The sequence below is a fragment of the Prunus persica genome, chromosome G6 (genome assembly GCF_000346465.2).
Source record: "Prunus persica cultivar Lovell chromosome G6, Prunus_persica_NCBIv2, whole genome shotgun sequence".
Lineage (NCBI taxonomy): Eukaryota > Viridiplantae > Streptophyta > Magnoliopsida > Rosales > Rosaceae > Prunus > Prunus persica.
In genome coordinates this window covers 22,243,814-22,265,121 of record NC_034014.1, presented here as the reverse complement: position 1 = coordinate 22,265,121, position 21,308 = coordinate 22,243,814, and the positions used below count along the sequence as shown (strand labels likewise).

General features: G+C 36.6%; 4 protein-coding genes across 6 annotated transcripts; 3 read left to right on the top strand and 1 right to left on the bottom strand.

Moving 5' to 3' along the window:
- Positions 1,885 to 5,988, bottom strand: LOC18773256 (adenine DNA glycosylase). The gene is made up of 7 exons (XM_020565254.1): positions 5,110 to 5,988; positions 4,770 to 4,829; positions 4,222 to 4,341; positions 4,029 to 4,126; positions 2,953 to 3,494; positions 2,607 to 2,713; positions 1,885 to 2,208 (listed from the first exon to the last, which is right to left on the bottom strand). Exons 1-7 carry the CDS (start codon positions 5,494 to 5,496, stop codon positions 2,161 to 2,163), a joined length of 1,362 nt encoding a protein of 453 aa, XP_020420843.1. The 5' UTR covers positions 5,497 to 5,988; the 3' UTR covers positions 1,885 to 2,160.
- Positions 8,139 to 11,221, top strand: LOC18773629 (F-box protein CPR30). The gene is made up of 2 exons (XM_020565131.1): positions 8,139 to 9,543; positions 10,376 to 11,221. The coding sequence occupies exons 1-2, from the start codon at positions 8,307 to 8,309 to the stop codon at positions 10,789 to 10,791; spliced, it is 1,653 nt and encodes a 550-aa protein (XP_020420720.1). The 5' UTR covers positions 8,139 to 8,306; the 3' UTR covers positions 10,792 to 11,221.
- On the top strand, positions 12,842 to 13,926 carry LOC18774454 (F-box/kelch-repeat protein At3g06240). The gene is made up of 2 exons (XM_007207109.1): positions 12,842 to 13,852; positions 13,900 to 13,926. The coding sequence occupies exons 1-2, from the start codon at positions 12,842 to 12,844 to the stop codon at positions 13,924 to 13,926; spliced, it is 1,038 nt and encodes a 345-aa protein (XP_007207171.1).
- LOC18772126 lies at positions 14,181 to 17,658 on the top strand. 3 transcript variants are annotated; one of them, XM_020565195.1, is made up of 4 exons: positions 14,181 to 14,887; positions 15,014 to 15,695; positions 16,556 to 16,742; positions 17,245 to 17,658. In XM_020565195.1, the coding sequence occupies exons 2-4, from the start codon at positions 15,579 to 15,581 to the stop codon at positions 17,388 to 17,390; spliced, it is 450 nt and encodes a 149-aa protein (XP_020420784.1). In that variant the 5' UTR covers positions 14,181 to 14,887; positions 15,014 to 15,578; the 3' UTR covers positions 17,391 to 17,658. The 3 variants fall into 3 exon arrangements, 2 of the variants coding, with proteins under 2 accessions (XP_020420784.1, XP_020420783.1); XR_002271951.1 differs by lacking the exon at positions 15,014 to 15,695; XM_020565194.1 differs by having other exon boundaries at positions 14,181 to 15,695.

Below are 21,308 nucleotides of genomic sequence, written 5' to 3'. Positions count from 1 at the left end.
AAAAAAAAATTGGGTCTTTATTAAGTTTCCTCTTTTTTATTTTGAATTGAGTAACTGGGCAAGTTTTTTGTTTTTACAATGAGTGGGCCTTTATTGAGTTTCCTCTTTTTTGTTTTGAATTGAATGATTAGGTAAGTTTTTTTACATTTACAATAATGGCATGTTTACTAATCCATAATTGGATTAGAAGGAATTGAATTGAGGAGGAGTTGGATTGAGGAGAATTAGATTTCGGATTCCTATTAAAGTTGTTTACTAAACCATATGGATTGAGGAGAGTTAGATTTCGTATTCCTATAGAATTGGGGTCTGAGTGGTGCTAATTACTAATATGTCCTCATTGCTGGGTTAAAGTAGATGGCAAATTTAGAATTTTAAAATTGTGTGAGGATATAATAGGTAAAAAAAAAAATCCATAATGGGTTAGTAACTTCTACAAAAATTAGAATACCACCTCTTATCCAAGAATTGAATTCCTCCAAAATAAGGAATTCAATTCCTAATTTTGTATGGGCCCCATTTACTTTTTAATTCATTGATGTGAAGTAAACGCAGGAATCCTTTATATGTGGAATTCAATTCTTAATTAGTAAATGAATCCTCTATAGGTAGAATTCAATTCTTAATTAGTAAACACACCATAATTAGTTTGGACCTAACATAATATTTATATATTATAGTTTTTAAAAATAATATAGATATGTATATTTGTGCCCAGGGCTATCTCCTAAAAAACTGATATAGTTTAATGAGTTGGTCGTCCACCTATGCAGCCATGTTAGATGCTATTAAAATATACATGATTGTTTTGTCAATTTTCTTACCTTATATTATCTCACCTAATTCAAAATTAAGGGCATTACTACACTTTGATTTGGTCATGCCTAATTGTGTGTGCTAAAATCAGACTAAAGAGAAAGATGACGAGGACTGAGCTCTGTGGTCTTACTCCTCTTTTGGCTCTGCTTTAACTGTCATGTCCCGTAAACTTTAGTATAGGTAAATTTGTTCTTGTATTTTAGAGAGCAAAACTGAATTTGCAGATGCGCTTGGATCTCAAACATGTTTAAGTTTTGAATCGGTCTTTGACTCTTCATTTTCTGTATTAATTTTGTTCGAAATCTTCATCTCTGTATAGAAGTCTAGATTGAGTCAATTGCCAAAACTTTGTATCATGTTCTAGTCCTCTGGTTGTTTTTTTGTCCTTTGCTAGGGAGGGGGAGGGGGGAGTCTCAAGATTGTCTCTCACGTGAATTGAACCCAATTGCACTTGAGGGAGGGGAGAGTTTGGCCCAACTTTCCTCTGGTTGTTAGGGTCATGACTTTGGATCTCAGAGTTATCAATTGGTACTTAGCATGTAAAATTTTTTTGTCCCTTTTTTTTTTTCCTACGATGAATTCGATGCCTTAGTTTATTCGAGGTTATGCAGACTAGAAAGTCCAGTCTGAGTAGATGTATTACAATGAGGAAGGAAGGTATGAATCCATTTTGAATATGGTTCAAAATTTATTTACACTCTTCAGAAATGTTAGTTAGAGACACAAAATGTGACAAATACATATAATGTTCTGGATGGTTTTACCTTTGTGATTCTGAATGGGTTGAACACTTTCATTTCTGGTTTACCTTTTATTTTTCTGGATTTTCTAATCTTTCTACTATTTCCATAGAGTCACAAGTTTATTATCAGGCAAGGAACAATCATTATAGAGCATCTGCTCCAACCCAAAAAAAAAGAAAAAAAAAAGCCAAGGAATAATCAGCTTCAGTTATGGATAGCTATAAATTATCTCATGTTACTAAAATAAAAGATATCCACACTCTCATCTGCTCATCCCTAATTGAACATTCATATGCAGATAGGTAAAAATTAGAAAGGCATTGAAGCACAAACTGTGGCTTGCATTGATAAATCACAACATGTAAAATTAAAACAGACTATAATCTGTTCTGTGCTTGGAAAGCACCTACAAGGAGTAGCTTACAAAACAAGCGATAATTGACCCACATAGAAATTGAAATTTCCTCAGGTTGGCTTTCTGGGTTTGTCTTCTGCTTGATCTCTTTCTCAGTTACGCATGTCCAAACAAAACAGTGCAGTCCTACTCCAGGAATATTCTATTTCGTTCAAGACGCTTTACATGCTTTCCAAGGCAGGATCATAGGGCAACCGTTTCTCGCTTAAATTTTTGAACCATAGTGTAAACCTGCACCGGGATTCAATTAACACAACCAGAGAGTATGTAAAAAGATTTTTATAATTAACAAAAAAAGGTCTGTACTAGAAGAAATAATTCAACAACTGTTTCATCATATTCTTTTGGTGCTAATATAAGATTAGTTGGACATTCAAGTTTTTACTTAGAGCTAAGGGCCACCGTGTTTATCTTCCTGAAGTCGATTTTGACAAAATTCAATTGACAATGTAAACAAAATCAAATAAGCAAAATGAAGCCATATATGTCTGATAGAATCACTTCTTTAGTATAAAAAAGTATTTCAAAAGGGGGACTAAACATGATTTTTATCATCCAAACTAAGAAATGAAAAAACGGCCCAAAAAATTTGTACAATGGACCTTTGACTTGTGGAAGTATGACATCACCTTTCTTACACCAGATGTCAATCCCATGCTTGAAAGGACCTCGGCGTCCACACATTTCCAGGGCACAGTTTCTTTGCCCTGCTTGCTAACCAGGTCCTTCATCCCACCTTCATAACAAGGAAAAGTAAACTATGATAAGAATATCCCCAGAAGCAAGGTTGTACAACTATAACTAATAAAATGTTACTCTGATAAATCTTAATTCTTTGGTTCCAGTGATTTAAGATTAATGAATTAATAAACAAGTGTGCAGCAGCTTTGACCTCAAGCTGCCTCTCAAATACTTCTCTGAAACAGTTCATTGAATTTACCAACATGTGGGAAGAGATAGAGACATAGATCAAACCTTTCAGATGTAACACCAACAATTCCACATACATCTTGAGACGAATGTGAGTGAAAACATGGATATTTTCTCCAACATATTCCCTGGAAACTATGTCACAGGTGTTTCTGGGGTTAAGTCTAAAATGTTTATTCAAATATTGGTCAATTGCCTTTCTCCTAGTGACCAAGTCAGCTTCTCCAGCCAGCAAGACAGACGGGAACTCCCAGAGGCCAGCAAGCAACCCTTCATCAGGCCGTTTTACAAGAAGAAACCCATTGTTGGTTCGGTGTCCCTCTGACAGTTCCTCATCTCCTAATATTTGCACAACACATACGGCAGAAAAATCATGTCTCTGTTTGGCCTTTACGACCTTAACTGGATAATCTGTAACCAGCACTGAACTATCAGCTCTAGAGATTGATAGTGCACAACATTGGATTGATACAGGACATGAATGACAACTTGGACTCAATGGGGTACATACAGTTGCACCAAGCTCCATGAGAGCCTGATTGAATTCCCCAGGTTGGAAAGGGTCAACTAACTGAGCTGCTAGTTTCCTGTTCACATACATGTGAAAATCAGAAAGTGATGATTGGCAAATTTTGAATATATATATATACACACACACACACACACACACGCCCCATGGCATCATTTTCTGAATTTCAAACACATCAATTTGAACCATACCAACTTGAGGTGTGACGCAAACATGTCGAATTTTTTGCCACACCTAAGTTCGGGAAAAGTTGAAAAGAAACATTGATTGACATTATTCCCTTACATTTTATATCATTAACAAATGGAAGAAGAAAATGTGTTTCTTAAATTATATTACAATTAGAATAAAATGAAAGGAGATTTAACGGCATAATGCAAGCAGCATGAATATGTCTAAATCAACACTACTGAAAACCTTCATGATCTGTTAAGAATTGTACAGATAAGGATAAACCATACTTTAAGCAGAGAACATATATTTTACTCGATGGAAAAGAAATGGTGACCAAAAGTTTCTTCCTCTTTAAAAGAGGAATTAAGTTCAAATCCTATAAAAGAACAAACAGTTATTCTATAAAAGAAAAGCTCACCAAAATTTCTTGACAGTCGAAGAGTCTTTTGGATTGGCAGAAACAGCCTTTAGTCTAGCAATCACCCTTACTACATTTCCATCAACCACAGGAACCACCTGATATAATAACTCTTATAAAATGCTGTTTCTTGATTAAACAAATATCATAGAAACTTTCTCTCTGAGTCAGACATATCACAGAAGTTACTCACCTCTTTAAATGCGATTGAGGCTATTGCTCCAGCTGTATAGTCTCCGATTCCCCGAACTTTTCGCAGTTGAGAAACTGTTTTAGGAAATTGAACTTCTTCTGCAACAATCATCCTAGCTCCCTAACAATTGAACAAACAGATTGAAACAAGGGCATGTTTTCTTTTCACAAAGAAAAATTGCTTGTTATTTTCAAATTTGTTCCTTTTTTGTTATAAGATGAGATACATTATTCTCAAATGAGATCATTGAGAACAGCAAAAAAATTTGAACAAGAAAAGGTCCAAAGGCCTTCATTGTAAAACTAGAATATACAAGATGAAGACAGAATCATCCTGCATGGAAGGCAGTCTCAGAATCATTATAAGTTCACAACTCATAGTCATTACAGTGTGACGAAAGATCATCAAAGTGTTTCAAACAGATTATAGATGGATAAACATCAAGGTTCGTTTGTTTCCAAATCAGTTGGTCATGAAGCAGCAGAATGACTAATAAATATGATACACTAAGTAAAAGGATTTTTCTATAGCCTATGAGCAGAAAGCACCTCCAAAAGAAATCGCGCCCGTCGGTAGTAGCCCAAACCCGCCCACAATTCATTCACCTCCTGCAAAAGACTGCAAGTGTTACTTTCTCAAAGCGTTTCGCACAAAAACTTCAAAGCGCTTACTGAAGAAAGGTGCTTTTTCTATGGAAGAAAAAAGATAGGTTCTTTTTCCAATAAGCACTTGGATTTTTAGTAAAAATTTCAACTTGCTTCTAATAAAATTGCTTCTCACAAAAGAAGCTTAAGCAGTTCCCTTTGGGACTTCTTCATTTCAAACGTGAATGTGAAAGCAAAAGATTGGAATAAGGTTAATCAGAAAGTGAAATGTGAAGGTAGAGACCTCAAGAGAAGCCTGGGCGAGGTGGTGAATGGTGGGCCATTTGCTCATCCAACGATGAAAGTATTGAACAACAGTCTGAACCCTCGTCTGTTGCAGCATCACCTCCGAGACCCACACTCTGTAGGCTCTTCGCTCCACGTCCTCCTCTGCTTCTCTCCAAGGGAGCTCTCTGCGGTTGAGGCCGTACCATTCCAACAGAGCCTGCCGAATTCTCTGGGCCTCCTCTTCGCTGAAGAACAAGTCTTCTATGTCTTGTATTTCTGGTTCCTTAGCCGATTGCCGTCGCCTCTGCGTTTGCCTTTGCGGAGGAGACGCTGCTGCTGGCGGTCTTTTATTGGCAGCAACTGCTGCATCCTTCTTCTTCCGGCTGCTCCGGCCCGAACTCATTATGTCTTTTTAAAAAATCAAATGGTGTGCCGTTGTAAAAATTCAAATCAAGGCGGATAGGTTCTGGAGAGAGTCTTCAAAGTTCTATGGAGTGTACTCGGATTTTAAAGCATTTCCAAATGGGCTTGAAACTTTTGGGGTATTTAATTAGCATCTTGGAATCTAGGTGTTTTTTTTTTTTTTTTTTTTTTTGGGGTCTTTTTGAACCTTTCATATTTAGAGGGCGCGATAGTCTGTTGGAGCGGAAAATTTCATGTCCTCCAACAAGTAATTTGATTTCCATGTTGAGAAGTCGGACACCATTTCAATTGCCATCAATGAATGAGGGGAGTACTTGCAAAAAAACACTCCGATGCTCAAGTCAGTAAGAGTATAATCGCAGGAGAAATTAGAATAATATTGAACCTGATTTGTTCCATCCTTCGGGGTGTTGTGTTAATTGGCCTTTTATAGGCAGTGGAGTCTTGGGCCCCAACTCCCACATTCCTCTTCTTCTTTTTTCATGATTCAGGATAATGGATGTTACGTTACTTGATTTTCTCTATTCCCCCAAATTTAGGATGCATGAGTAGTGGGTTATTGCATATGGAGTAAATTTTGCTCCCACACATGCCCATTTTCTCTCTTTAGACAAGTTTCATTCTCAGGTGTGGAGAGAGAAAATATTTATTGTGGGAATTAGTTTTATGTGAGATTTCAAGAGGTGTCAAGTAATATAATAAATACATTTGTTAACTAACGAACATGAGGAAATATAAATTTTGGAATTTAGAAGCAAACCAAGTTTGTTACCTTTTGACCACGGCTAAGCAAAGATTCATGAGTAAAGCATCGCCTTCAGAAATCCTTGATCCACAAGTCCTTGAGTTGTGATATGTATTGTCAAATTTGGTGAAGTTTAGTTGGGATCGGAAAAGGATCCGATTGATGGGCTCGAGAAGATTGATGACTTCGAGATGATGTAAGGATTGGCATGGATTCGATTGATGGGCCCCAGATGATTGATAACCCCAGGGTGATATAAGGATCGACATGGACCCAATTGATCGTCTCTAGAGGATTAGTAACCTCAGTGTGATGTTGGGATTGGCATGGATCCAATTGATTGTCTTTATGAAATTGGTAACCCTTGGGGTGATGTAGGAATCGACATGGACCCAATTGATCGCCCTAGAGGATTGGTAACCTCATGGTGATGTTGAGATCAGCATGAATCCAATTGATTATCCACAGGGATTGGTAACCCCCAAAGTGATGTAGGGATCGACATGAACCCAATTGATTGCCCGAGGGGATTGGTAACCCCCGGAGTAATGTAGGGATCAACATGGATTTGATTTTGCCTTAAGGTACTGTAGGCCTTGGGTGAAATTTTGTTGGAGATCGACAAAGGATCCAATAATATTGTTAAACAATTGATATGAACGAAGATAGTTTGTGGAATTTTGAAGCATACCATATTTGTTGTGCTTTGATAATGACTAAGTCGTCGCCCAAGCACCACTTCATGGAGCATGTTGGCTTTGGTACACACCTCTCCTTTTTTCAATTTATCATCAACTCTTTTAGTTGAGTTTTGTGGGTCTTTGAAATAAAATTTGGATATGCTCCCAGTTTGCAAACCTTGTGTGATGTTCCCATTACACCTGCCTATGTCATGTTTGAATTTCAAATCATATAAACATATTTGCGTCAATTGTCAAAATCATAAATCGCTTATTTGTGTCAATTGTCAAAATCATAAATTGTGGTGACTAGAGGGCATTTGAAATATATTAGGATTAATTAGTAATTCAATAAATACTTTGCTAGTATGGTGTATTCAGTTAATTTTAGGGTTGAAAAATGGATGGATCGAGATCAAGTGTAATGGTTTGGCTTAATTCAAGAATCTCTAAAGATTTATTGCCATATACAGTTGGGGCTTCATCCTCATGCACTATGGATGATCCTAGAGAAACGATTTGCCAATGCTTCTCATTATCACTTTTGTCGAGGTGCGTATCCTCCTTCTTTGGATGAATTACATTTACTATTTTCTTTAATCTATATATATGAGGCAAAAGACAGAGAATATTGAAACATTCAAAATACCAAAAAATACCATTGATTAATGCAAACATTAAGAATTGAAATTATTAATTAAATAAAGATAATATGGTAAATTCACACTTTTCATATTAAAAAAATTAAAATTTAAAGAAAAATCAAATAATAGATCCTATTTTTATGGAACACAACTACCCATTATCTTTTTTAATTCTAAAATAAATTTAAATTAAATAAATAAAAATAAATGAAGAGCCTCTCGCGGACTCAGAAAGGCTAATTTATATATAAAGGCAGAGGCATAGAATGGTAAAAAATTCAAAATGTCAAAAAATACCATTTATTAAAGAAAATATTAAGAAATTTCCAAATTACTTAGACTTTTTTGGCGGTTGCTTTGCTTGCCATAATCAGAGACTTCGACTTTTCACTGAAAATTGAAGCCTTTAACCCATTTTTTCAATAATTATTTGTTAACGGACTAAAACACCCTCTGCTTAATCAGTAAACATTTTATCTACCATTTTTATGCATTTTTTTAAAGGAAAATTTCAAAAATGGAAATCAACCCATAATCATAAATGCCAAATTAATTGTGATAGACTTTATTCCATTTTTGGATTGTGCAATTTGAATTTTGCATCTATTTCAGATTTGGTGCAATATCCCGTATCTGATTTGAAGCAATTTTAATACTAAACACTCTTCATCGTCAGTCATCCAACTTCTTCAAATTGAGGTTTTCAGCGCCAAAATCTGAAATGCCGATGGCGAAGAAGAAGAAGTTGGAGAAAGAGTCGAATAACCACTTACCCCAAGACATCATCGTGCATATTCTCTCCAGGTTGCCAGTCAAATCCCTGATCCGGTTCAGCTGCGTCTCAAAACGGTGGCGTTCCATAGTCACCGACCCTGAATTCGCTAAATCCCAGTTCAAGGTAGCGTCTGAGAGGCAAACCCTCCGTCCCAGACTCCTCGTCTCCACCGCCTCTCATCTCCAATCCTTGAACTTGGATGAGACGGCGTCGTTTGATGACAATTCTGCGGTCAGAGAGCTGTCCTGCCCATTCAATAAATCAGGCAGTCATCTGGTGCTACTGGGCTCGTGCAATGGCTTGGTATGTGTAGCTCTTGATTTTCATGAAAGCTATTATATCTGGAACCCATCAACTGGGTTCTTCCTGAAATTGCCTAACCCTGGATTTGCATCAAAAAGTGTTGGAAATGTTTATAATTATGGTTTTGGTTATGTGGCGGCCACTGATGACTACAAAGTTGTTGCGGCAGCTCGTTTGATTGATCCAACGGACAGGGACCCTGTTAAGGTCTTCTCTTTGAGAGCCAACTCTTGGGAAAGGATTGCAGCCCCCAAGTTATCTAATTGGTCCAATGGGGTTCTTTCGAATGAGGCACTCCATTGGCAGCACTGCTTGTTTGAGCCATTCAGACAAGCTATCCTTGCTTTTGATTTGGCCAAGGATGAGTTCCGGGAAGTGGCATTGCCTATTTTAAAGGAAGATAATGTCAAGTTCGGACAAGTAGGGGTTCTTTTAGAAGGATGCCTGTGTGTAACGACTCATAGGAAGACCGATCCTCGCTGTTTAATGAGTAATAGGAACCCTGAGCTTCACCATATTGAAGTCTGGGTCATGAGAGAATATAATGTGCGTGAATCTTGGACTAAGCTTTTTAAGCTTAAGGTCTCAGGTCACCCAGAGCAGATGTGGCCTTCCAGCCCTATCTTCTTTAGGGAAAGTGGTGCAGTTGTGATGCAAAGTCGTAACATGGAGGCGGAGTTGACATGGTTTGATGAAAAGGAAGACAAGTTTTGTAACCCAATAAAGGGAAAAGCCAAGGTTTGTGACCGCATAGAGAAAGAAGATGAATTTGAAAAGGATGTGGTTTGCAGTGAGCTGTATAGGCTTGAGGGGTCTCCCCTTGTGGATAACGTGATTGAATATGTTGAGAGTCTGCTACCGTTCTTCTCCAACATTAATGGTAAGCTTTCGCACAGCAACACATTCTTCATGCATTTGAAATTATTTGTTCATTTTGATCTCCTCACTGACACAGTAAAATTAGATAAAAGAAATTCAATCTAATAGTAAACACAAAAACAGAGATGTTGGTTCACACTAACATCTCTGCAATACTTTTGCCATTGTCCTTGACATATTTGCATGCTTTGATTGCATATGTAAACAACTTTAAGCACATTCACATTAAACCCATTATGGTATGGAATATATTGGGATAGAAACAATAGATAAAAATTCATGCACAGTTCTTTACATTTTTTTTATTCTCTTTGACTGGAACTGGTATTGGTAACTCAATGCTCGGATGCTTTCAGTCTTGAATAGTTTGTTTAAGTGTTGGAACCCAAACATATGGTTTTCAACCAGTCCAACTCCTTTGCAAAAAGATGTGTCTCTTTTACCTTTTTCTTCTGTCACACTCGGTGATTCTTTTGGACAACAAGACCAGTGTATTCTTTGGAAAATTTTCTGAAGTAATGCAAAAGGATCACATTAAGTCTAATGTGATTATGTGTATCTTACAAATCAACGGCTACGGGAAAGTTAATGTATGATCAATGACTTGGCAAGTTTTTAGTTTTCTTTTTCTTTTTTTAAATTGAGAGAAATGTACTTATTGTTAAGTGAATGGAAATAAATTTTTATCAAATTCCGTCTATAACTCAGCGTGGTATCTGAGCTGGAGCCATATGGCTCACATTCTTGAACTTTCTCACTCTTTCCTGTATGTTATCGGTTATCAAAAATTCTGCGTAAACGTTTTTCTTGAACTTTCTTCCATTTCTTTTCAGTGGCAGATGAACGAACACCTCCAGTAGAAATTCCCATTCAACATCTGATCACTGTCCAACAGATTACTGTTGAGAATATTAGCAGTATGGTTCCGATGAAGCTAACCCACACTAATTTCACTCAGTGGAAATGGCTATTTCTTCCAGTTCTCAAGAAATATAGTGTACAAGGTTTGGTTGATGGGACTGAGATCTGTCCACCTGCTTTTCTGCTGGATAAAAATGGTAAAATCTCCAATCATGTGAATCCAGCTTTTGAAAAATGGATGGACCGAGATCAAAGTGTAATGGTTTGGCTGAAATCAAGAATCTCTGAAGATTTATTATCATATACAATTGGGGCTTCTTCCTCTCGGGCACTCTGGATGGCCCTGGAGAAACTTGTTGTCGATGCTTCTCATTCTCATTTCAGTTGAGGTGAGTACTGATCCTCCCTCCGTGGATGAATTACATGGGCCAAATATCTCTTTCTCAAAAGCTAAAATCATTAAAAGTATAAACTGATGAAGTATCACATGAGACTTCACCAGAAAATGTGGATCCTACAAAACATGGCTAGGTTGTTAGTTTTGTAAGTTAGTTTTACAACTATGTTTGTTATACATGGTTAAGCACATATGCTGAGATGGCCCTTTTATTTTATGCGCCAAGTGTAATCAGTTTTTACCAAAGTCAACATAGGATTAGTGCTATTGTGCTTCTTATATAAACCCTTTTTTTTCCTTTTGGTTGTTGATTATGAGAAAGTTGGGCTTCTTCTGTTATGGTGCAGTAGCTATTAGAATTGTTCGAGTTACATTAGTGTCTATTATGAAAACACCAGAAGTTTGACTTTTCTTCAGCAAACTATCAGCTGTTGTACGTTAGTTTGTCACCAGAAGTTGCCACAAATTCGTTTTCTGCGAAGGCAAGTGATGGGAATTTGAGTGGAAGTGTTTTCTAAAGTCTTTGAACCAAATGGAAAAGGAATTTGTCTTAGGGAAGATGGTTTCCATGTAAACAGATATATATATATATATATATATATATATATATAAGCTATATCAAGGGCAATGGCATGGCGAAAAGTTTAAATGGAATATCTCCAATGGCCCCCGTCCTTTCTAATGCACATTTTGAAAACAAGGATGGGTTACCTTGTCCACAAGGGATGCCTAAATTATGGTGACTTTGTGAGCAATTTTGACGCATTTTCTCTTGCTGATGCATCTGTGTCGTTTAGCTCCCCTCCGAGCTAGTTGGAGTCTGTTTCTTTTCTTTATGTAGCATTATTCTGTTGTCCTCTTGTTTGTTTTCTATTGGACTTCTGTATATATTCTTCTTGCATGAGCCTTGGCGCTTTGCCCTGGTTTCTTCAATGAAATATCCAGGTTCTGACCAATAAATAAAAAAAGGTGAAAATGACCATTGAGTTTTATAAATCATTTCTGGTGCTAATCGGATTTTAGTTTTTGGTTGTGGGAAACTTTTGCTATTTGAATTGAAGAGAAAAACAGAGATAGGTGGATGGGGAGGTTGAGGTTGGTGTTTATGTTTTCAGTTTTATTTTTATTTATGTACTTATTTAATTTTTATTCTTAGTTTTTAATTATTAAACGGAAAATTGGATGTAATGTGGAGAAATTTCAAATTTTATAGTAAGGGAAATTTGATAGACAGCGAATTGAACAGATTGAGTGGATGTAGAGGCTCAAGATACTTGAATACCATGTCCAATGTGAGAGACGTGAGAGCACATATGACAGTTGGGTCAAATACTTGGATAACATGCTCTGCTCTGATACCATATTAGATAATATGCTCCGCTTAGGTTGCATCTTTCTTGTATATAGAGGTTTAAATATAGGCATCTGCTACACCTTCTCCAAATCAAGGGTTACAGATTAAAATCTAAAAAGAAAACAATGCCAATGGCGAAGACTCTCGAAGGTAGCCCTGTCAGGGACTAAGAAAAAAAAAAGTAACCTTGTCCAACACGTTAAAAGGCCTAAAAGATTCCTATATTAATATAACCACTAAATCCATGTGCCATATTGGGACAAACTCTAAACGATAATCCCGAAGGTACAAGGAATTCTTGTAGGATGCCACATGCCTAGGAATTCATTGTCTTGACCTAGTTTCGCTTTTGCATCCGATGCCTATATATATTTCAATTTTGACTCGATATTATATCTATCTAATTCCCGATCTATATAAAGATTTCCTATCAAGACAAAGTAAAAAATATTGGCATGTTTATTTATTAGGAAGGGAAGAAACCATGAATCTAGAAACTTAGATATTAACTACTTCCCTAATTGATTTCATTTTCAATTTTGAAGGTACACAGAATAAGTAAGAATTGAAATCATTCCAATACCATAACACCCTATCAAATTCACCAAACCATAAATATCTATATATACTAGACTCTCTATCTGTTTCTCCAAATCCAGGGTCCAACAAAACCTAATTAAAAAAGCAATGGCAATGGAGAAGACGACCCTCCCTGATGATATTATTGTGGAAATTCTCTTGAAGCTACCCATGGAATCTTTAATCCGATTCAGTTGCGTTTCGAAAAGGTGGCGTTATTTAGTAATCTCTGACCCGGAATTCGCACAACACCATTTTAAATTAGGTTCCAAGCATAAAACCCTCAAGCGCAGACTCCTCTTCTCATCAACTTCCTCTAAATATCCATATGAATTAAACTGGCCAGAGCACTTGTTTGGATCCGTAGACTTGGAAGGCGATTCTCCAGTGATCAGTAAGCTCGTCAGCCCATTTAAGCAGGGCAATGGTGCCATTATACTGGGATCCTGCAACGGCTTGGTATGTGCACAATTTCAAGAAAAGTTTTACATCTGTAACCCATCAACCGGATTGTCCAACACATTATGTAACAGTGGTTTTTTAGAATATTTTCGGTCAAAAGCTAATGGGAGGAGGCGTCGTGTTGAAATGTCTCCTATTTATCATGGTTTCGGTTATGTGTCGGCTACTGATGACTACAAACTTGTGGTAGCCATTGGTTGTTTTCATCGTAATGTGGAGGTTGCAATCTTCTCACTGAGAGACAACGTTTGGAAATGGGTTAAAGCCCCTCGTGACTACTCTAATTATGGCATGGTGTCTCCTCACGGGGCTCTTTTAAATGAGGCACTGCATTGGTTCTACAATCCCCGGCAAAATGAACAATGTATCTGTGCTTTTGATTTAGCTAAGGAGGAGTTCCGGGTGATGCCTCTGCCTGTTCTTAGCGAAGCTGATAAATTTGATTTGCGTTTTCAATATCTAGGGGTTCTTGAAGGATGCCTGAGTTTGTCAGGGTGGAAGTCTCAGGGCTCTATTGAAATCTGGGTCATGAAAGAATATGGCTTGCGTGAATCATGGAATCATCTGTTCAAGTTCGACATTGTGTGTTACGTACCGGTCTTGGTTTCTAAAAGTGGTAACATTGTGGTGAAACAAATTTGGTCCAATGACATGGCGGTAATAAAGATTGGGGAAAATGGCAAAGTTGTCTTTTGGGATTACAGGTGTATGAATGGCCATGGGCGTTATGAGACTCGTGACGTGATTGAATACGATGAGACTCTATTGTGGGTCAATCATTACGAAGGGCTGGAACGGCAGGGAAAAATACTAAAACCCCAACATGTTCAAGGAACAGACGAAGTGAGGAAGATGAAAATGAAGAGGGTGTGGAAGAAGAAATCCAATCCAATCTAATCCAATTTTTAATTGATTTTGATGATTTGACGGATTGGATTGGATATTCGTTCCAAAATTGGCAAGAAGAAGAAGAGAGGGTAAAAGACTCAAAACTTGCATTGGTTTTTGTTTGGTTTTTCTTGCTAATATTCAGGATGGTTTTGCCTTTGTAATTCTTAACAAGTTGAACAAGTTCATTATTTTTATTTTCTGGATTTCATTGTTCCTTTTAATTACCCTTATAATGAAAATGCCTGGGTAAGTCAGGACACTCACAAGATTGGTCTCATACCTGTAACATCATATTCTGTTACAATGTCTTTGCAAGAGGTTTGATGCTATGCCAATTGTCTTATCTTATTGTCTCACTTTATTCAAAACTAGACTTTGGTTTGCTAAAATCAGCCTAAAGAGAAAGATGATGACTGCGAGCTCTGATCACTCTATTAAACATGTCTAATGGTATTTCTATCTTGTTTGATTTTTCCTTGTTAATGGGATGAGTGTTACTGAAATAATTATGATATCAAGTCCTTGTCTGAAAACTTGCTCGAGCGCTTTGCTTTCTGTCAAAGAAAACCAGCTCGAGCGTGTTCTGTCGAAAGGACTTTAAGAAGCCACGTTGCTTCTTATTTTGTGTGGTGTGGTTGTATCTATATATGTATCAAAAGAGAGTATAGTTCTCAGTTTCCTACTGGCTCTTAGCTCCGATCCCTACGCTCGGGACCGCCGTCGTCCGGAATTGGAGACAATTCTTGAGTCAGAAATCTCAGATTCCCGTTGAAGCAACCGGACCTTAACCCTACAGTCAAGGTAATACTCGGCTCCTGCAATGGTTTGATATGCGTAGCTCTTGATTTTCATCAGCACTTTTATATCTGGAACCCATCCACTACCTGACCCAGATTTTTGGTCACAAAATATTAAAACCCTTGACAGTTATGGGTTGGTTATGTATCCGCCACTGACGACTACAAAGTTATTGTGGCCGTTCGACCTACTCAAACAAGTAACAGAGGTGGCCTTGTTGTTTGGGTCTTCTCATTTAGAGCCAACTCGTGGAAAACGATTCAAGCTCCATTCTTATCCATTCAGGCTCATGTAATATACATTAAGCAGAAACGGGGGACTCTTTCAAACGAGGCACTCCATTGGCTGCCTTGGGGTGGCGGACCAGTTGTAATTGCTTTTGATTTGGCAGTGGAGTTCCGAGACGTAATGTTGCCAATTGTTAAAAAAATTATGAGTTCCGTTTCGAAGGGTTGGGGGCTCTTTTAGAAGAATGTATTCGCTACTAGGGATACTAGGATGCCCGATTTTCAATATATGGAAGTCTGGGTAATGAGAGAATATGATGTGTGTGAATCTTGGACTGTGCTCTTTAAGTGTAGCATTGACTATGAGCTGCCACGGCCTTCCAGTTCTATCTTCATTAGGGAAAGTGGTACAACTTTGATCCGGTATTGTAGTGGCAAGAAGGTGGAGTTGATATGGTTTGATAAAAATGAAGACAAGTTTGACAACGATGTGGTTTGCAGTCGATGTATGCTTGAGGGACTTTACTATGCGGATGACAGGATTGAATATGTTGAGAGTCTGCTTTGTTTGCCTGACATTTCCTGTAAGCTTTAGCAGGGCAATACGTCCTTCATGCATCTGAAAATTATCTGTTTATCTGGATCTATTAATCCACTCCACTGAAAGTCAACACAACAGTAAACACAAAACTATGATGTTGGTTTATAGTATTTTCTATGCAAATGCAATGCATTTACGATTGTTCTCAGCATATATTTTCATGTTATGAGAGCATAAATAAACACTTTTGAGCACAATTACATTATACTTATTGTAATAATGGAACATATCGGGGGTAAGAACAGTAGATAATAGTTCCTTACAATTCTTTCCCTGTTTTCTTTAAATTTGTTGGTGACTGAAACTGTTGTTGGTTACTCAGTGCTCAGATGCCTTTGAAACTCAATCATGGTTCTCAACCAGTTCATCTCCTTTGCAAAAATACTTGTTCCTTTACCCTTTTATTCTGTCACACTTGGTGATTCCTTTGGACAAGATGACCCTTGAGTTCTTTGGAAAAATTTGCCAAATACTGAAGAAGGATCAAATGAGACTTCATCAGATGATGTGCATCTTATAAATTAATGACTAGAAGAAGGGTAGTGTAGGATCAATGACATATCAGGTTGTTAGTTTTACAACTAAGTTTGTTTTTTATGGTCTGGAACTTATGCTGAGGGGGCCCTTCTATGAGCTGAGTATAATATATGATTGATGTACTCTTTGTTAAAGTTATTGGAAATCCAGTTTTACCAAATTCTTTCTATAATTCAACAAGGTATCAGAGCTAGAGCCACACAGCTCCCGTTCTTGAGCCTTTTCATACTTCCTTTATTTTCGTGCATACCAAAGAGTCTCTGTAAACCCTTTATTGAACTTTCTTCAATTTGTTTAAAATGGCAGATCACCAATCATGTGAATCCAGCCTTTGAAAAATGGATGGATCGAGATATAAGTGTAAGGGCTTGGCTTGATTCAAGAATCTCTGAAGAATTATTACCATATACAGTCGGGGCTTATTCCTCTCATGCACTCTGGATGATCCTGGAGAAGCAGTTTGTTGGTGCTTCAAGTTGTCACTTTGATTTAGGTGTGTACTGATCCTCCCTCTGTGGATGAATTACATTTACTACTGTTTTGTAAACTGAAGTAGATTGAGTCAGTTACCAAAATTGTGCGCCATACTTCTTGAGTCCTTTGAAAAGCCGGACTCTAAGAAATTATGGAACTCAAAAATTGCTATGAGTTCTGAATTAGTGTATCATGTTCTGCATTCAAGTAAATTAAGTCAGTTAACAAAAATGAGAGATCGATTATTTAAAATAAAATAAAAGACTAGAAGAAAGTTTTACTTAATAAAATCCAAGTGCGAAACTACAAGATGGTTGACAAATTTGTTGTTAGATTTTGGACTCTGCGCAGAGCTCAATGAACAAGTTTTAAGACCTCTTAACATTTGTTCGTTTGTATTCTATCTCATTAACATGCCCTCTAAAGGAAGAAATTTATCTTCCTGGCTCATAATTGATTTTCATGGTTTGACTGGTGATGTTCTGAAGGTCTGTTTTTTACGTTTCGGTTGAATTTTGTAGGGGAGTTGGAATCTACTGGTGAAGAAGTTGGACTTTTCTTCAGCAAACTATCAGCTGTTGTAGGTTCTACTTTGTCACCAGAAGTTACCACAAATTCGTTTTCCACGAAGGCAAGTTATGGGAATTTCAGTGGAACTGTTTTCTAAATTCTTTAGACCAAATGGGAAAGCAATGTCTTAGGGAAGATGTTTTCCATGTAAACAGATAAAAATATATAAATGAAGCTATTTCAATGACAATGGCATGGCGAAAAGTTTAAAGGCATTATCCCAAATGGTCATTTCAGTTGCACAAGGTGAAATGATCATCGAGTTTTATACATCATCCCCCGGGCTAATCGGACTTTGGTTATTGGTTGTTGTGGAAAACTTTTGCTATTTGAATTCAAAAGAAAATCAGAGATGGGGAGGTTGAGTGTGGTGTTTATGTTTTTTTATTTATTTACTTATTTAAAGTTTATTCTTAGTTTTTAATAATTATAAAAGTTATTAGATTGTGAATATGATACTGTTTGCCTTCTTCATGTGAATCATAGTTTGACATATATGCAAAAATGATTCATCAAAAATACAAAGAAAAACTTATGTACACATGTCACACTGTTATTGGCATGAATGTAGGAGCTCCTACTTACATATAGAGTAAGGAGGGAAGTAATTTTCTTGTAAATAACTAATTTGTCCTTCAAAATACCTCATGCACTCAGCACGTGGTTTTTTAACACAGCAAATTGAATGTAATGTTGGGAAATTTGATAGTAGGGGAAATGTTTTTATTAGTTCAAAGAACAATTTTTCTGAAAGAAGATTAGACAACAAATTGAATAGATTGAGTGGGATTTTGACCATTTACCCTCCAATAACTAATTGAAACAACTTTGTGTAGAGGAACGATATATCGAATTCATTTACTGAAAATCGTCTTTAAAAAAAAGCCAAAAATCATTTTTGGTCTTTGTAGTTTGGCACTTCAACCACTTTTGACTCTGTAGTTTCAATTCCGTCAATTTTGACCATGTAATTTCATATGAGATTTTCTATTTAAACCCAACACTTCTCTTTGCTCACCCTAATACTTAAATCATTAAGCTGTAAGTTTTATTATTGTGTAAAAAAACAAAAAAGGTCATCCAATTTAATAATTAACCCTAGTACATCTATACACATACCTCACCACTCTTCATATTAAGTTTTAGAAAACCTCATTCCAACTTCCCGTTTACAAACTCTCTCTCTCTCTCTCTCTCTCTCTCTCTCTCTCTCTCTCTCAACAATACCCCAGTGTTATAATTCCAGTTACAGTTCTTTGAGAGAGGTAAAGCTGTTCTCTTTCTCTAGAAAGTATTAAATTTCGGATTTGGGGTTTCATTTGTTTGTGGTTTTTTTTTTTTTTGGGTTGGGAACAAAGAAAATTGTGGGGTTTAAATAGAAATTCTCTTTTAGTTCTTATTTTTTTCAGTTTGAGGTATATTTAAAGGTAGTTTGGGAAGATAGTGGAGTTTTCTTAGAAATTGTGAAAATTTAAATTAAAAGTTGGGATGAACTAAGAGAAGTGTGAGGTTTAAATAGAAAATCTCTTTTATATTTGTAGCAATTTAAGAACAAGTTAGTATTCCTGTCAATTCCTTTGACGATGCAAGGGCAATTTCGTCAACCCAAAATCCTTGAACATAAAAGCTCGTCTGAAACTCCCCTAATTTCATATTAGGGCTTGAAATTGGTCATTTGGGTTTAGTGTTCTTCAAAAATTGGGATTAGTAGTTGTATTTCGAGTCCTAATATGAAATAGAGAGAATTTCATACAAGATTTTACGCTCAAGGGTTTTGGGTTAACGAAATTGCCCCTTACATTGTTAAAGACATTGACGAGAATACTAACATGTCCTTGAATTGCTACAAATACGAAACTACAATGGCAAAATTGACGGAATTGAAACTACATAGTTAAAAGTGGTTGAAGTGCCAAACTACAGAGACCAAAAGTGACTTTTGGCCTTAAAAAAAGGACAAATTACTGAAAATTAAGTATTTTCTTAGAGACAGCATAACGAAAGAGAAATGAATAATCTATGTGTCCTGCGGTGAATTAGCGTATTTTCATATTTATTCTTGTTTCTCTAGGAAACTAGATATGGTTAAGAACTTTAAAAAATCTAAAATCTAAAATTTACTTTTTACTTTTGTGTGTGTGAATACTACGAGGTGTTCCCACACCCAAAGGGTGGGATTAATCCCTGCTCGAGATTGGACTTGCCTTTGACCATAAAATGTTTCCAACAGATTTACTTTTTACTTTCGAAAAAAGAAATTCATGTTCTTTCTGATCATTTCCTAGAAAGAGAAAATTACAATTCAAATTGATATGAGATGAATAAATTGGGAAATGCTAATGCCGCCCATTTAATGCTTCAATCCCATTAATTTTACTTTTACAGCAAACTGAGGGGTAAATAATTGAAACAAAAAACAAAATTTTAATCTTTTTATCACAGAACTAACATCTCGCAATAGGTTCAACTGGACTGGAACAACTGTCTGCAACTGCAACATACCACCTGAGGAGCAGAGCTGAACATGGAAACATTTGTTCATGGAGTTTCCATGAACCGGGTCCAGTGTTTCTGGGTCTGGGCCCCTGGATTTGTTACTTTGTATTTATGGGTCTGGGCCCATAATTATGTTTCAGGGCTGCTTGTACTATCAGCCTGCCACCATATTATATTGTCCCCTGCTCTGCAATCCAGAGTGTAAATTAATGGATTTCAATCAAGCACATGGTCATTGGCCCAAGGTTTTCTAACTACAAGAGCATTAGCTTGAAATGCAATGTCGACATATTCATATAAGAATGGCTAAAACCTTTTTTTGACAACCGAAAGCGATTTTGACTGCAAGCAAAACAATTTAAAAGTGCGTATGGGTCATAAAACGCTTTTTAGAGAAGTACTTGTCAGGTATGAAGCATTTCCAAGTGCTTTTCAAGAAGCATTTTGATTTTTAACAAAAAGTGCAACATTCCTTCCTCTAATAAAAGCATTTATAACAAAAGTGCTTATGAGCAGTGATTCATATTAAACAATCCCAACAAGCGCTAATTGTTGTCCGCAAGATTTGCCTAACAGTTTAAGTAGAGAAGCCAAGAGGTTCAATACGAATCAGCACGCAAAAACAGTTAAGTACGTATTAATTAAACAAGTAACTAAGCAAGGCAACTATCAGTCTCAAGCTTGGCTGGATGAGTCCCCATCTGAAAATGCAAGGAGAACTACATGTATGGGTTGGCTGGGCCGCTGGAATTGTTTTGATTTGGATTATATTCAGATGGCTACAGCAAATAATAATTACAAATGGGATCATAAATTGATGTGGAATTGAGGCACACTCCATGCCTCGCTGCTTCATTTGGTGACCCAGTTGGCCATAACAAGACAAAAATTGACCTGGTCTGAAAGATCCATGCACGACTAAGACTAGCATAAATGGTCCTCCATTCATAATTCATACCTAGGTATTATCTATAGCTAGCTAGCTAGCTAGTGCTGTCTGACTTCGATGAACAACTTGATTTTCCACTCTACTCTAAATTAAATCCGATTCATATAAGCATGCAGCTAGCATGGTTGATTCAATCATGCATTGGTTTGGTGTGTTTAATTATAATTTTGTTTTTGTCGTCAACCATATGTGGTTGCTTTCGGGATCACAGTTGAATGCCGTCGAGATACAATATAAAATATATCCATCATGAAGAAGATTAAAAAGAATATTTATCTAGTTTGTCAATTTTTTCGTTCTTTTTTAGCTAACATAATGAATATTATGTACTCATTTAATACGTTCACGACAAGAATTGAACTCTAACAATGACACGGCACTTGCTATATTATGTTGACACACACAAATCTCTCTTAATCCAAATAATTTTATTATTATTATAAAACTAATCAAACATGCAAATGAATTGTGAATATCAGATAGTATTTTGACATGTAAATGAGGAATTAAACCATGCATGAAAATGCGGTAGCACCATATATAGCAACACACACTAATTGTTGGTTTGTC

Excerpts from the sequence above, each read along its gene's own strand:
- LOC18773256 (XM_020565254.1), bottom strand. The coding sequence starts at position 5,496 with ATGAGTTCGGGCCGGAGCAGCCGGAAGAAGAAGGATGCAGCAGTTGCT. Across the intron at positions 4,127-4,221 it reads CCTCAATCGCATTTAAAGAG|GTGGTTCCTGTGGTTGATGG; the intron begins GTGAGTAACTTC and ends TTATTATATCAG. Across the intron at positions 3,495-4,028 it reads TCGACTGTCAAGAAATTTTG|GAAACTAGCAGCTCAGTTAG; the intron begins GTGAGCTTTTCT and ends GTATGTGAACAG.
- LOC18773629 (XM_020565131.1), top strand. The coding sequence starts at position 8,307 with ATGCCGATGGCGAAGAAGAAGAAGTTGGAGAAAGAGTCGAATAACCAC. Across the intron at positions 9,544-10,375 it reads GTTCTTCTCCAACATTAATG|TGGCAGATGAACGAACACCT; the intron begins GTAAGCTTTCGC and ends ATTTCTTTTCAG.
- LOC18774454 (XM_007207109.1), top strand. The coding sequence starts at position 12,842 with ATGGCAATGGAGAAGACGACCCTCCCTGATGATATTATTGTGGAAATT. Across the intron at positions 13,853-13,899 it reads TTTGGTCCAATGACATGGCG|GTGTATGAATGGCCATGGGC; the intron begins GTAATAAAGATT and ends TTGGGATTACAG.
- LOC18772126 (XM_020565195.1), top strand. The coding sequence starts at position 15,579 with ATGAAGACAAGTTTGACAACGATGTGGTTTGCAGTCGATGTATGCTTG. Across the intron at positions 15,696-16,555 it reads TTGTTTGCCTGACATTTCCT|ATCACCAATCATGTGAATCC; the intron begins GTAAGCTTTAGC and ends TTAAAATGGCAG. Across the intron at positions 16,743-17,244 it reads AAGTTGTCACTTTGATTTAG|GGGAGTTGGAATCTACTGGT; the intron begins GTGTGTACTGAT and ends TGAATTTTGTAG.